At 44.0% G+C, this 16,832-nt stretch overlaps 1 protein-coding gene across 1 annotated transcript in view; it reads left to right on the forward strand.

Moving 5' to 3' along the window:
* Positions 1-16,832, forward strand: part of ahr1b (aryl hydrocarbon receptor 1b) — a 50,619-nt gene that overhangs the window by 19,903 nt on the left and 13,884 nt on the right. The window contains exons 3-6 of the mRNA XM_048979725.1: positions 7,002-7,117; positions 11,140-11,229; positions 13,616-13,733; positions 16,209-16,342. Coding sequence (XP_048835682.1) covers positions 7,002-7,117; positions 11,140-11,229; positions 13,616-13,733; positions 16,209-16,342 — 458 coding nt within the window. The remainder of the gene's footprint in view (positions 1-7,001; positions 7,118-11,139; positions 11,230-13,615; positions 13,734-16,208; positions 16,343-16,832) is intronic.

The following is a 16,832-nucleotide window of genomic DNA, read 5'->3' on the forward strand; positions in this document are numbered from 1 at the left end:
ATTTGGCCAGCAGGTTCAAGTTAAGGCAGGAACCACATGGCAAGCTTGACTCAATGGCCAACGGAAATGAGCCCGGCTCCACCAGCCAATCGGAAATGAGCCACAGGCCCATTAGCCAATCGAAAATGAGCCACAACCCCCATTAGCCAATCAGAAATGAAACTGGGCCCTTTCTCTTTCAGGTGGGAGGACAGCCTTGCCAACAGTAGAACAGTTTTGCCTCTGACTGCATTTCTGCCATTTTCCAGAGACACTCCCTTCTAATGAGCACTTATGCATTTCCCCCACTAATTTTATAGGAATGCTCAGTAGCATTTAAAGCATTCAGCAGCATTTAAATTATATTTCCAAGATGCCTGCTTTTGTTCCCCAGTAGTAATTTATCTTCTCTGTAAACTGTGTGAGCTGTAAATTACGAAGAAGCAGTTTAAATTCTGTGGATATAATTATGTGTTATTTTTTAATTGTATTTTATAATGTGATGAGCTTTTTTTATAGTGTTGCCTAGAAAAGAGTATCTGTCCAACATTATTAGTAAGAATACTGCTAGAAGAAGTCACATTCATTGTTATTAATAGGATCCTTTATTTACCGTAATACAGTCTATATTTTGGTGACTTATTCCATTATGCAATTTTATCATATAAGTTACTGGTTGCCCATATTTACATTAGTAATAAGTTGTTTGTCATAGGGTGTGTTCAGTAAATCCTCCTTGCAGCAGCAATAGTGAATGCTAAAACTTCAAGGTTCAATGCGATAACTGCCCACACCAATAGCACCGTATGACATTTTATTATTTTTTGATTTGTTTAATTCTTAGATTGTTTTGCCTCTTTCGACGGGTATTTTCACTTTTGCCCATATTTGCTATATCTGTAATAACTTCGTTTCTGTGTTTTGGCGAATCGTCCAGGCCACCCAAGGGTAGGCAGTGTGAGCTTGCAGAGTGAGGTCTCGTCAGTCTCTGAGAGGGATTTTTACTCACAGATTAAGTCCTGCCAAAAAACAAGCAACATGGATTTGGATCCTAACAACTCTTTCCACTCTGCTACAGATATGGACCGATAGAAACCAGAGTCCACCAGCATCTCCACAGTTCGCCACTAGTAAAAACCACCACAAAGGTGCTGGATCAGTTTCATATGACTCAGCTATTCTCTTATTTAATTTCCTTATTGTTAGTCTAAATATAGCTCAGTGTAGTGATTCATTTCTTTATTTAGTTATCTTCTTGCTAAAATATCAAAGTTCAGTGTCAATATGAATATTAACCTTCGTAAATGTCTGGTGACTCTCTTAGATTTATGAAAATTAAAACCAAAGCTACATATTTAGGATCATTTGCCTTTAGCTTTGGCATTTTTTCCGGGCAGAGATGTGATTTGTTGAGTATTGTGGTTACCCCGGGGCTTTGTATCCGTCCACGACTTGGCATGCTGTCACCGAGTTTCCTGAGTTTTCTTCACTTACTCAAGTTTCTTCTCACAGTCATGCAAGACATGCAGCTTAGGTGCTTCTGAATTGCCTTGTACTTTCTGGAATAATTTACCTCCTGGCCCAGCCCTGTTCTGGATAAGCAGATGGAAGATTGGATGGATGTTTTTTATACTGCACCTGCATATGTTGGGTGTGTCCATCCCAAACATATTTAATAAGCCCCAAAGATATTACTAAACAGCAGACACTGCTCTATAGTGGTTAATGTCCCAGTGCTGTGAAGCCAACCACCTTCAAACCCTCCAACATGTGAGAAGTGTCACTCCAGATGTTTCTCATGTGTGGTTCCCCTGATCATGCAATGAGCTGCCAAACCACAACTGGTCATCAAACTTCCTCTCCACCTTCAAGAGACGCATCAAGACCCATCAGTCGGCATTTACACCCTGCTGCTACATGGTTATATCTGACTGTGCTTAAAGTAAACTTCATCATTATCTGGGTTTTGCTCACTTGGTTCAAGTCACGAAATATAAAATGCATAAATGACCAGTAAATTGAAGATGACACAGATTTTAAATATGTGAAGCAATGTGCACTCCGAAGTGATACTGTACACCGTTGATGTTTAATGATGAGTCTGACTGGGGATGCACACCACTTCCTCCAATCCGGTCTTCCTGACTCTCAGTGGAACATGGCACAGAGGGCTGTGGTGAGTGCTGTATGTTTTGATCTTTTAATCACTTGTTGGGGGCTGCTGCGATTTCCAGCACGCTGAGGGAAGCGGCCCGGGGCTGAAGCCATCACTGACTGCAGTCTGAGGCACTCTTATTTCATCGAGTGTCACTCCGCATCTGCCTCCATGCCGTGATGTCGTCCTTACGTGACACGGCACAAGTAGGTCACTGTTTTAATATTTAATGGCAGATGGGCCTCTTGCTCCTGCGGCTCACGTTTCTACTCCATCACATCTTCAGGGTTTTTCTCGCTCCTTCGTGACTCATTTATCTCCAAAATAAAACTCTTTGCGCCGAGCTCATTTCATAGCGCTGTCATGCCAATGGCAGGCAACCAGAATAACGCCACACTTTACAAAAGTTATATCATTGGTTTCCAGGGATGATATTAGGATTTTCGTAAAGTGGGTGGGGACATCAGAGGGGCCATTATTCATAAAATGGGGCCAAACATGTCATTAGCCAATCATTTGTTTTGAATTGAGTAACGGGACACTCCAGGAGACAATCAGTTTTCAGCTGGGGACAGTGCCCCCCGCCCCCCCGCCTCTTTATACACCCCTGTTAGTTACCATTGAGTTAAACCCAGCAGTGATCATCAATGCATATTAATCACCCGCACAGTAGTTTGGAGTCTGTCATTAATGTTTTTGGGTGTGTGTGCGTGTGTTACAAATAGAATGAAACAGAATTAAAAGCAATATCAACATTAAGTTAACATTAACAAAGTCCCTCTGACTAATGTTACTGGCAGCATGACTATTTCCCATCATGCTCTTGGACAGACAGACCAGTAACCAGTTTTGTCGGCATAATTCACAGCTCTGTCCACTATCAAGTCTTTATCATTTCAGTTTAAGTTGGCACATTCCAGAAAGTATTTTATCACTTATTTATCCCATTGCAGTTGCTATCTGCCCCTTTCACGACACTTACTATCATACCGATTCAATCTGCAGATAGCTGGCAATGTAGACAGCTCACTTTTTTCAGTTAGATTAGGCTGAATTAGGCCATCTTACAATTAACAAGACGCTCCCTCAAAGACTTGAATGAATGTCAAGTTAAACTTCTTAATGGGGTCTTATTAAGGAGCTTTAATTGAGTTATGCATGAATTTAGGTTGTGTTGCCCATATGTGTCGTCCATTTTTCTGTTGTGATGGTCAGGTCTCGTGGGAGGCTTGTAAAAAGGCCGTAAACCTCCCCCCACCTACCCAAAAAATAACTGAAGAAACTGAACATTCACAACGAGCGACAGTGAGTCTTGCATCTGTCCTTTTCCCCCTATTTTCTGCAGCTTTCACCACCACAGATTTTTTTAAAGGCAAAACAAGGCTTAATCATTTCCAGAAGGAACGAGGAAATATCGTATGGAGAATTATTTATTGTGTCAGGACGTCTCTGAGCAGAGTGAAAGAGCCAGCAGAAGAATGAATGGAGTCCCAGCTGGAATATGTGGTCTACATCTATCGTTTTTTTGTACTGTTGTCCTTTAGTTTGTGGCAAATGCTGCATAAATTGAAATAAACACGCACACATAGCAGACCTCTGCCATTCAGATGTTTAGGAGCATATATGGAAAAATGCAGAGCATTGCATGGTTTTAGGCTCTTACGGTTCCTTTATCATTCTATATATATGCATTTTATTAATTACGGAGCACAGAGCTTCTGCAACCTGCTTTTATCTAAATGTAAAATAGGTTATTTAAGTGTCTGTTGTGTGATTGTTTAGGCATGTTTACATCTGCTACACCCCTTTCCCCCCCTCTCCATGGGGTCGACTCTCTTTGGCACAACCACAGAGCACAGAGGTCTGATGACGGCTTCATATGTGGTCTACATGCATGTTGATATTCAGACCGATGTGATCGGTTTGCGGAAAGTAATGCCCTTAGCTGACATGGGTACCGAGGCTGGGATGAAGGTTGGGTGGCTCACTGACCATCCTGAGTCCAGTCCTCTGCTAACTGTATCAGCTATACTGACCATCATGAGTCCAGTGATCTGCTAACTGTATCAGCTATACTGACCATCATGAGTCCAGTGATCTGATAACTGTATCGGCTATACTGACCATCGTGAGTCCAGTGCTCTGCTAACATTATCGGCTATACTGACCATCATGAGTCCAGTGATCTGCTAACTGTATCGGCTATACTGACCATCGTGAGTCCAGTGCTCTGCTAACAGTATCGGCTGTACTGACCATCATGAGTCCAGTGATCTGCTAACTGTATCGGCTATACTGCCCATAATGAGTCCAGTGCTCTGCTAACTGTTTCGGCTATACTGACCATCGTGAGTCCAGTGCTCTGCTAACATTATCGGCTATACTGACCATCATGAGTCCAGTGATCTGCTAACTGTATCGGCTATACTGACCATCGTGAGTCCAGTGCTCTGCTAACATTATCGGCTATACTGACCATCATGAGTCCAGTGATCTGCTAACTGTATCGGCTATACTGACCATCGTGAGTCTAGTGCTCTGCTAACAGTATCGGCTGTACTGACCATCATGAGTCCAGTGATCTGCTAACTGTATCGGCTATACTGCCCATAATGAGTCCAGTGATCTACTAACTGTATCGGCTATACTGACCATCGTGAGGCCAGTGATCTGCTAACTATATCGGCTATACTGACCATCATGAGTCCACTGTTCTGCTAACTATATCAGCTATACTGACCATCGTGAGTCCAGTGCTCTGCTAACTGTACCAGCTATACATTGTGAGGAGCTGCAGGCTTGCTCTTACGTTCACACCCAAGGCTCACGCTTCTGCTGGCACCTCCTTTTATCGCTTGAGTGTGTCCCTCTGGTGGCTGGATAGATGATGGACGGCAGGTCTTGAGAGAGTGTGGAGATACGGACAGGGCCCCAGGTTCTTCTGTGCCGTTGAAAGGAATCCGCCTGTGTCCCTATGCACTTATCTCCTCCAGGTTCCCAGAGTTTGTCGCTGTGACGTCGCGCCTTTACGTGACCTTCGTGCCGCCACACGCTATTCCACTTCCCGCAGAAGACAGACATGCCCGACCTTTCGAGTCTGAAGGGAAGAGAGTCCTCCAGGCCTCCTGTCCGATCGCGTTTTGGTCCGTCGGATTTTCGCTGCCGAATACATCAGCTTGCAAAATATGGAGGGGTGTGCGGTTAGTAGGTTGGGCCTCTGTGTTTGTGATCAGGTCACCAGTTTGGCCCTGAGAAGAAAAATGCTCCCGGGGGACTGGATGGGTGGCTGACCCTGTGCTCAAACCCCAAGCTTCACTCTCAGCTCTGTAAACGTGTGTGTACCTAAGAAAGGAGAGCACGATGGGATATGCAAAAATGAACACATTCCAATACACCTGTACTAAACTTCATTTCACTTAATAAAAGTCTGCCTCAGTCAAGCAGCCAGTTGGCCAAAATGATTCAAGACATTGGTGTTTTCTTTCCCTATTTGTACTGTAACAATCCCTAAGTGAATGAGTATGAATCTGTGGAAAGCTGAATTCTAACATTGCTATTATTATTACCTCTGGGGTTCCTAGTCATTTGTCTTCTTTGGTGTTTTGTGAGTGCCTTTGTCTGGGTTTGTGCTGTATAATCCTACTTCATGTTACTGTCTGTATGGAGTGAATAAGGATTCCTATGTACTCATGTGCAAAAGGCACATGAAGAATCTTGAATCTATAGCAAATTAATCTAAACTAATGATATGGATGTCGATGGACACATTGGTGCTGTTGATGGGCATCTCATGGCTGAACATGGCTGTTTAATGGGGCAATGGGTCCAGTTCTGCTGCCTAGTTGGCCTTTCTACAGAACTTCTGGCAAGCAGGCCAGGTTCGCACAGCACCAATGCCCAGGAGGAGCTCCAGACCTCCTCGGAGAACACACCATGAGATCCCATTACTCCCAGTTTAAAACAAAACACCTTTGGCAGGAAATTAAACTGAGCTTGAGTTAATCTGACAGCTGGTTATCCTGAGGTATCTGTGTGACACTCTGTGCTGGTGTATTGGGAAGGGGTTTTGTATCATAGCTAATATAATTATTCCTGCCAGAACTTTCTCTCCGGTCATAAAAAATATCATTATACTAGAGGAATGCAGCATAAATGTTTGAGAAAACCTGACAGGGATGGTGTTGGATCCCTCCCAGACCTGTACATGGGTCATAGAGTAAGTGTAGCCCCATGATCCTGTTACAGTATAGCACATTCCGTTGTATGTGTACCACTCTGGTGTGCCATGTGCTCGCAGCAAAGCCTTCTGGGTAATGGCATATTCTCATAAACGAGGTGTGACTGTTGCTAATTTCGTTTGCGCTGGGTGCACTTTGAATGGCAGATTAGCGAGTAAATGGGTTAAAACTCCCCAGGTCAGCGTCCTGAGAGCCGCCTTGTGACTTTAATGGTTGGAGAAATGCCCCCCATCCCATCCCCCCCCCCCTTCAGCTTTTTTCTTTCCCCGAGAGTCTGTATTCTCTGGCTCACCGGCTCACTGCCCACTCATAATGTGTGTTTGCAAATGCATCAGTAGTGCTTAAAAATAACAAGGCAATGCCCGGGGTACTTGCCAAGACGGTCTGTTACTCGCATCCGTGGCACGCGGACAGAGGGCGAGGTGCACTGGGCCGACGGCAGCGATTGTCAGCGAGATAATGAATAGGTCATCTACAATTTTGATTTGGCTAAATTATAAAATAGATGTCCCTGCTTGAAGTTGGGTCATGCCATGTTTTGGTGTGCTGTATCATGTCATGACCTTCACCCACTGCGGCGGCTTATTCGGGCATGAAAGCCAGCTCTCTTCCCTGCTTCTGCTTTTCAGTGACCCTGAAGAACCACACACCCAATGGAGTGAAGGACAACGTCAGTAAACGCAACATCGAGAAGCCCACGGGATTGGCCGACAGCCGGATGCCTGAGGGGGAGCTCTTGCTGCAGGTTAGTACTTGGGAAGTGGGCCAGAGCCAATTTACCTTAAGGGGGTGTGTCCAAATGAATCGCAGGTGGCCATTGGCTCACATTTTCCGTACCCATATGCAAACTCACATATGCCCACTCTCTATATATCCATCCCCCTCATTGACCTCAGGCCCATCTGGAAGGCTGCTTCCATCACATAAATAAAACACAAAGCATGAGGCTGAGGGGATGTGAGTGCAGCAGAGAGGGAACACAAGCATTTTTCGACCGTGATCAAAAATAGAGCGGCTACGAAAGCCAAACCGGCTTTGCTAGGAAGTTTATAATGGCGGGTTGTGAATATTGAAGAGCAGACTGTACCACAGCCAATCCCGGAGACGAGTCAGGAGCCACAGGCAATCTAAGCCATAGCCTCTGGTTTCCACTCAGCCTGGGAACAGACCACCAGCCCAGTGAAAAATCCAGGAGAGCAGTTAGTCAACTTCTTATCCATATGTTCTTTCAAATGTTGTCCTTGCTGTCCAGAACAACATAATTGCTCATTCTGAACTTTTACCTGAGCTCCTTAATGAGGAAGTTCTGGAGATCTCGTTACACAAGCGGGTCAACATGGTCTCTTTCGGTTCAGACGTTCCTTCAAGTGTAATTTAATTTGCAGGCCAGTACGTCATCCTCCTGATCTATTTCGGATGAGCTGAAGTACCTCCAAGTAAAATTCTTCTCCTGTCTGCTGTTTAGAGGAAGTGTGACTGATAAGCTGAGGACTCTTGGCTCATCGTAAGTCGAGGAAGTTTGAGGAGCCTGGTAAATAAACAAGGAGACGTAATGTCCAAATAAACCTATATTAGTCATTCTGTGATGTTTATATGAGAGGTAATAGGCAAGATCTGGGAATGTGTAAGTTCATACCTTGTTTAAAGTTGTTTTTTTGGGGGGGTGGCATTTATGCAAACAAAGAATTGGAATCAAGCCTCGCCCCCGATTAGGAAACTGGCACTTTGCCAGCAGAAAATCGGGAGTTCCTGTGCAGTTAACCTGCGCCATAACCGAAATAACCATTTACTGGGAGGCTGAGGACTTCTGGAGCTAAATAGCAAGCCTTCGCATGGGGATTGATAAAGATGACTCACCTCACAAGCGTTAGCCTGCCGAGCTCCCGGCTGAGAGGGCTTCTCCGACGCTGATTATCTGAGACATCTAGGCATCAACACAACAGGGGTGCCAGCCCCCAGCCCCCAGCCCTGGCTCCTATGCTACCTCCCCATCACTCCATGCTTCTCCTGGGACTATAAAATAAGCACCATGTCATTTTTCCTGTGATCCATATCCTGCCGAGTTATGAAGTTTGGCTTCACTGTTGTACTGTTGCAGTGCTTAGCCAGACCGTAAACAGGGCAAGAAGCATCCTGCTCTCGCTTGGCTGGTGATCTGAGAGTAACAGACAAAGAGGAGAGGGTGGGAGAGACTGAGCAGTGACTTGTAAGGGGATGGAAGCATAAAAAGTAGGAGCTATTTCTGCTTATGCTCCTGGTCCTTCTGAGTTACATTTCAGATGCTTTTCCATACATTATAAATAAGTTGGAGGGGCATCAATAATTCAAAGGAAAGAAAGAACAGAAAAGTGCATATGTGTTTGGGAAAATCCTTTTTTTTTTCCACCGCATCGGTGAAACAGTGCTGGTTTGTTTACATTAAACTAGGCAGAGTAAGAGGATTCCCATACGGCATGATGACGTCATTTCTCATTAGAGTGAGGCGACACAGACCGATGTCATCATTTTACAGTTTTTTTTTTTTTTAATGATCTGCTTGCGCTTGTGCATCTCCCAAAGCAAATATATCTGTCAGATGTCAGACAAAATGAATGTTATTAGAAAAAGATCAAGCAATGTTTGGCAATCCTCTTTCAGGGCTGTGAAATAACCAAAATCTGAGTACGCCCTCCTAATTCTGATGCTGCTTTTGACACCATAATTCCCTCTTAATATTTTGTATTTCAGTAAATATACCATCAAGATTTATCTCTGATTTTTTTTAAATCTGTATTAAATTTTTCAATGTCATTAACAAATTTTAGCATATATTACTGTATGATTTAAATGGAATATATATATATATACATATATCATTTAAATTTGAGCAAATTGATTTAATAATGGGTGGATAGATGGATGAATGATTCCATTTAAAACCTTACTGTAAAATACTAATGAAATCTCTCTACACAGAGATGAACCTAAATATTTACATTGAGGTATAGAGCGTAACCTCTGGTTTGAGGGAACTGGGCCAAAGCGAGGTGTAGGTTGTCGTTTTTGGCCCATTGCAGGGAGTTTGAGGCCCCAGTGGGTAGGTACTGATGCCCCAGAAGTCACCAAAATTGACTGCAGGCCGTAGCGAATGAGCAAATAGGATAGGACCACACTTGCAGTTGTTCTCTGCAGTATAGCTTATCTGGCCAAATGTTAATCGCACCATCCTGAAATCCTATAATCGATATGCACTGAGAAGCTACAATGAAAAGTCCAGATGAAAAGTCATCCAACCGTATATTTAAGGTTTTTATTTCCCTAAGGTCACTAGGAAGACTGCTGTGAATCGGCACCCTCCGGATCGGTGCTGGTGGCTTTTGGGTAATGGGGGGTATGGTTCTCATGGCGTGCCATTGGTTGGGTCAGGTTCTCCTTCGTCCTCGCGTGACAGTGGCGGCTTCTCCCGCAGGCTGCGGCGGGCGGCCGGACACGGCAGCGAGGTGTGAGTCACAGCACCGCGTGGGTTTGTTTGGACGCGGCCCTTCCTGTCTCAGCGGCCCAACATCATAGCCCTAAATGACACACCATTTTCACCCGGGGACACTTTTTGCCCATTTCTTGCCCAGTATCTAAGCACTGATCCTTCAGTATCTAAGCATCTAATCCTTCCTGCTGTTTCCCCCCTTAAAACCAGGCTTGATTTTTTGTATTGTGACATTTAATGCACTCGTCGGTTGCTCTAACCCTGGAGGGGGGGGTCTTTATCAGACCATCTGCGTGCACGACCCATCACCGTAACCTTTTTCAGCCCTTCTAGACATTTATAGTGACAGTTTCTCGCACCCTTTCACCACAGGCTATTTGTGAAGATTGTCCAGTGTTTTTTTTATTGCCTTTATATCGCTCTATTTCCTAGCTGTGCTTTTCTTTTAAAAATAAACTACAAACAGGCTTCAGGTCAGATGATTTGTGACACATTTTCTAATGAAACTTCTGTAAAGCTGGTAACCAAGTGAAGTGTTTACAGAAACGAACATGAAACTTCTGGCCTCTGAAACAATGACACAATTTCCATGAAGAAATGTGTTTCTTTTAATAGGTAATTAAAAATAATCCCATTTTTGTGCATGAAGAACTTGTACAAAACTAAATCTAAGATGTCTGGGTGTAGAGTGGCTGGAATAATTCATCAAATCGTCTAATTTTCCGGAGGTACTGAAGTTACCGTTAGTATCAGTTTGCGGTGTAGCCGTTTTTTAAAAGATCAATTTTGTCTAGACGATATGCAGCACATATCACAAGAGAAGCCAGTAGAAACTTGAAAGCTGAAAGGTACTGAACTTGTAGAGTAGGTGTGTGTGTTGAATTACATTGTGATGAATTCATTAATTTTGAAGAACATGTTGAGGAATCGCTCACATTTCTCATGCTGGGAATACGTTTCGGTGGGAGTCTTTACCACCTTTGGTGCTTCACCTTTGACAGAAAGACAAAAGCCAAGATCAAGACCCTTATTTAATGAGACTCATGCCAGAAGGTTACCCTTTTTATATATTTCAGGTGCTATTTGAGGTGTAGTAAGGCAGAAAGAAGAAAGCTGGGTGGGTTTGATGGCGCTGTGGAACTCCCTTGTGGTACCCGTAAAAAAGACGACAGTCAGCTGGTGCTCCTATTCAGCCGAAAAGTCCCCGTTTTTATTTAATGCCAATGAGGCAGAAAGGTCTTAAGGAAGCCGCTCAGCCGGAATCGCTCTCTTCATATGACCCCCGCCCCCTCCCTCTTTTACAGGCCCTGAATGGCTTTGTGCTGGTTGTCACGTCAGAGGGGATCATATTCTACACCTCTCACACCATCCAGGATTACCTGGGATTCCATCAGGTAATGGCCGCCACTCCCACGCTCAGCAAACTGTGGGGTAATCGCTGGCTGCCTCACGCATTTTGGCCCTCATCCTGCCCCCCTGCCCCAGCACCAGCCCATATATGGTCTGCTGCCTCAGGTCATTTGTTGGTAAGCTTTTCAACTGCAACATCGAGCTGATCAGTTCATTTCAGCCGTATTATATGCAGAAATATCTTTCTGTTCGCAGCCAGTGTAACAACTTCCGTGTGTCGATATTCGCTATACGATTATTTATTCCTCCCTTTGTTTACAAATATATAGCCTTCTTCTGTGCTTGGTAAAAATAAGGACCTAGTTTAGTATCGTTTGCCTTTTGCATTACATGTCTACACACCTGTTTCTTGTTGCCATCACCTGGTGAAGTCAATCATTCAATCGCTTTGTATGAAACTGCGATCTTGGGGAAATGCAAACACTGTAGAAAATAATATGGTAGTTTGCCATTACAGCAGCACTTGAACAGAACATGCCGACTAAGAGGTTCCAGACTCAGGTTAATTAAATATATTTTGAACTGCACCATGGGTTTATAATACAGTTGTTTTATAATTCACTTACAGATGTTAATAATAGTGACTGATCTTTATTACCAAATGTCCCTCTTGCTTAATATAGGTCCACTTCTTACCAGTTTTCCTCTGTCAGTCCCACGGTTTCGGTTAAAATCTAATGGTGACCGTGCCTTTGCAACAGTCTTCCATTTCTGAATACATCAGCTCCATCAATCCTGGTTTTTAATCCATCCATCCATTTTCCAAACCGCTTATCCTACTGGGTCGCGGGGGGTCTGGAGCCTATCCCGGAAGCAATGGGCATGAGGCAGGGAACAACCCAGGATGGGGGGCCAGCCCATTGCAGGGCACACTCACACACACCATTCACACACACATGCATTCCAATTAGCAAGTCCAATTAGCCTCAGCATGTTTTTGGACTGTGGGGGGAAACCAGAGTACTCGGAGGAAACCCCACGACGACATGGGGAGAACATGCAAACTCCACACACATGTGATCCAGGCGGAGACTCGAACTCGGGTCCCCGAGGTGTGAGGCAACAGTGCTAACTACTGCACCACCATGCCGCCCCGTTTTTAATCCAGATAAATTATTTATTTTTATTTATTGGCTTTTGCATTCTAAATGTTAGTGTTACATGTCATCATTAGATTGGATTTTATTGTTGGATTATATGTGTAATGAATGTTATTACTGGATTTGCTGTTATAAATTTTATGGTAAACACTTATGTGTTTTATACATATAATGACTTGACACGCATCATTATAATTGTCTTTGACTTTAGGTTTTAATTCAAAACATTGTGTTGTTTTTCCCATTTATACAGTAAATTTGAACCTATTTATACAGATGAATGTTTCATTAGAATAGTCTAGGTTTGGCACTATGTTCTGGAGTATAATGAGTGAGCCTCGCACACTTAGGTCTGCACATTTCCTCCAGTCTGCGTTGGTTATCTACATGCATGCAGACGTGTGAACGCGGGAACACGCCTTTATCACCTCGCAGCTCACTCTGGATTTGGAAAATGCAGCCCAAAGTGCTGTAATAAATTTGTGTAATTGGTGTAGAAGGGGAAAATCCCCATCAGCCCAATCTTTTGGTTAAACGACGATTTATGTATAGTGACAGCCGTGATCTTCTGAAATAATATTTACCGACTCAAACTCGCTAGGCTCCCAGTGCGCCAAATGTTGACGCTGTGATGAATTAGAACGTTTATGTTGATGCACATGTTTTTGATACTGAAATGATGTCAGTGGGAGGGGAAACTAAGTCAGACGATTAGCGCTCTCACCCATTTTCTGCTGTATCTCTGGGGGGAGTGGAAGCTGGAAGCCAGGATCCTACCCAGGATTTAGCAATGATGAAGCCTCGCAAATAGCTCGATCAACGGTTTCATGTTTAGCGATTTCAGAGAAGCTAGAGGCTAATGGTTAATGAGGCTGTTATATTTTATGTTTTTCTCGGTGAAGTCGACAGCATCCCAAGCAAAGGATCTGGTATAGCAAATGCTACATAAAGGTGTAACAGTACAGTAATTCCTAATAACATCACAAACCAGTATATGGTACTAAATATTTATGGGCAGCAGTATTTTTTTTGTCTCTGAATTCATCCTGAAGTAACATTAAAACATGCAGCCATTAGTTAAAAGAGCTGATAATTACAGATTCCTATAATTTAGCACATTGTCACAAATTGTTACGATAAATAATAATGAAAAATAATGGCAGTAGTGTGTTATCTGTGACTTGCTCTGATCTGAGCGTTAGTGGGGGGGGGGGTGATGTAGCCTCCCTGAAATGACCGATCTGCCTGCCGCCTCTCCCTCTTGTCTCAGACGGACATCATGCACCAGAGTGTGTTTGGGCTCATCCACACTGAGGATCAGCCGGAGTTCAGGAGAAACCTGCACTGGGCTTTGAATCCTCCGTCAGTGGCCCAGCAGGACCAGTCGGGTGAGATCCGCCACCCCTACCAGACTACCACCCCTACCAGACTACCACCCCTCCCAATCCCCAGAAGGTGCAACAAATGCAGGGACTCCTCTCAAAAAGTCACCGTAGCGAAATAAATAGTCAAGGAGTAGAGTCAGAAGGTCGTAGCTCGCTGGTTGGTTGGCAGAACATTCTGCTTCAGCATACATGAAACAAAAGAGGAAAATTTTCCAAACCAAGGCACTCTTTGTACCCTGAAGAAGGTACAAGCCACTGCATGTGGGCTTTTTTAACACGGTAAACACTGTCATTTCCCATTCAAGTCTTAACCCTCATCCTCCTCATTGATCATTTCCAGTTGACAGAATTCACATCACATAACAGTATTGTGTTCATAAAACTAGTTAACAGACAGGAAGCAGCAAGTAGTTATTAGAGGCACAATGTCGCAGTGGGACTGCGTCCATGGTGGGGTACTGCAGGGTTCAATTTTAGGACCACTACTGTTCCTAATTTACAGTAATGATATTTACACCAATACATACAGTAAACTGGTTAAATTTGCAGATGACACCAAGGTGGGTGGTGTAGCAGATACTGATCCTGCAGCACAGAGACTACAATGGGATCTTGATTTAATACCTGGCAGATGAAATTTAATGTAGATAAATGTAAGCTAATCCATGCAGGGAGCAGAAATATAAAGTACAGATATTTTTTGGGTTCTACTGAAATAAAGGTAGCTGATTATGAGAAAGATCTCAATGTGTATGTTGATGCTTCCATGTTCCACTCTCGCCAGAGTGGGGAAATAATAAAAAAGGCCAATAGGATGTTGGGTTACATCTCTAGGTGTGTGAAGTTTAAGTCATGGGAGGTGATGCTACGATTCTATAATTCCTTGGTAAGACCCCACTTAGAATATTGTGTGCAGGTTTGGTCACCATACCTTAAGAAGGACATTGCTGCCTTGAAAAGGGTGCAACGTAGGGCTGCGAGAATGATTCCTGGTCTTAGAGGAATGTCTTATGAGGAGTGGTTAGCTAAGCTGAATCTGTTCAGCCTCGAGCAAAGGAGACTAATGGGGGACATGATCCAGGTATATAAGATTCAAACAGGTCTGGATGCTGTTCAGCCAAATGGCTATTTCAGTATTAGTTTAAATTCTAGAACTCATGGCCATAAGTGGAAATTAGCGGGAGAACATTTTAAAATGAATTTGAGAAAGCACTTCTTTACATAGCATGTAGTTAGAGTATGGAATAGTCTTTCTGTTAGTGTAGTGCAAGTTAAAACCCTGGGTTCCTTTAAATCAGAGCTAGATAAGATTTTAACAACTCTGAGCTATTAGTTAAGTTCTCCCCAAACAAGCTTGATGGGCCGAATGGCCTCCTCTCGTTTGTAAATGTCTTATGTTCTTATGTTCTCATAAGGATCAGGTTGCCGTTGCAATGGAATAAGACTTTTCATGGCCCTGATCTGGTGTAACACTGAGCTGTGTTCTGTGTAGGAGAATCTAGTTGATCTAGTGTAGGGATCCACAACTATTTTTCCCCGAGGGCCAAATTCCATCAGCAACACAAGGGCAAAGTCTACTGCATCCAAAATAAGGCTGAGCAGGGGGAATCGATCTATTGCGTTCCGATCCAAACGTGGAATGGAGACAACCAACTGGTGACCATGGATCTGCCGCACACTTTGTCGGCCTCAGCACCATTGTGCCAAGTCACTAACGTGGCGGCCAACTAAAACGAATGGAAATGTGTGACCTTTACAAGAAGCTCCCCAGCTGGGCGCGGGGGGCATCGTGTGGACAGATGTCTGCTTTAATTAATAGAAAGGGGGCGCCGATGGCAGGCACACACGATGGCGTTTACGCGCAATGACGGTCACAGGCGATGGTGGTCACAGGCGATGGTGGTCACAGGCCATGGTGGTCACAGGCCATGGTGGTCACACGCGATGCCTGTCACAGCCGATGATGGTCACACATTATGCCGCTCACACACAATGGGGCCAGACAGTGGCACAGCAGGGCACCAAGGCAGCCAGCGGACCCAGACCCCTAACTGGGGGAAGCCCAGATCTCAAACAGGGGAGGGTCTCGCCAGCTGCTTATTCCATTTGGGGACATATTCATTGTCCAGGTTCAGCACAATTTCCATGATCAGCTGACTAGAGAGCGCCATGTAGCTCAGCGGGATAGGAGGCTGTGATCAGAAGGTTGCTGGTTTGAATCCCAGGGTTGGCAGAGTGATTTCACTATTGGGCCTCTGAGCAAGGCCCTTAACTCAACTGGCCCAGGAACTGTCTGACCCAGCTTTCTTTAAAAATGTACAATGGAAATGTGTAATGGATAAAAGCATCTGCTAAAGGAATAAAATGTACCTAGTTGTCTACAGGGTGGGTGTTGAGGGGCTGATGGTGCTAAAATGAAATAAAAGGGATTGAGGAAAAAAAGACACCCTAGAGGCCATTTTATATCCTCTTCCTCAGATGAAGACCCAGTCACCTGTTCCCCCATCTGCACCTACACCCCGGACCAGCTACCCCCGGAAAACTCCTCCTTCCTAGAGAGAAGCTTTGTGTGTCGCTTCCGCTGTCTTCTCGACAACTCCTCTGGCTTCCTGGTACGTGCCTCCTCATTAGTCTCCAAACCCTGGCCCAGAACTGAGGTAATTTAAGGCCACGATGGAGAGAAAAGCCCTTAGTTATTAACACTAACCAGCCAAAACCTTACCTGCTCCATATTTGTATGTGCAATACTCCTAATCTAACCAAATAATGAGCCCTAGTTTCATGTGCGAAATTATGCTAGTAGGGCATAATTTCAGTGATGATTTACTACTTTTATAGAAATTTACATTTAACCAGCTCCTTAGTTAATCTCAGATTTCATATCACATTTTTGTGTAGTATTTTTGCTGTAATACCTATATGCGGTGTGTATCTTTTTCTCAAATTTGCTCTGTTAACTTTTGGGTCCTTTTAAGATGTAGTCTTGTATTTTTTGCCACCGGTTTGCATGAGGGCCACACACCGGTCTGTGGGCATGCCACCACAATACACAGGACCTTTGTGATTGGAAAAGAGCCCTCTGATAAGGGGCAGGTGTGTTGT

Source organism: Brienomyrus brachyistius, chromosome 16, assembly GCF_023856365.1.
Source record: "Brienomyrus brachyistius isolate T26 chromosome 16, BBRACH_0.4, whole genome shotgun sequence".
NCBI classification, from domain to species: domain Eukaryota; kingdom Metazoa; phylum Chordata; class Actinopteri; order Osteoglossiformes; family Mormyridae; genus Brienomyrus; species Brienomyrus brachyistius.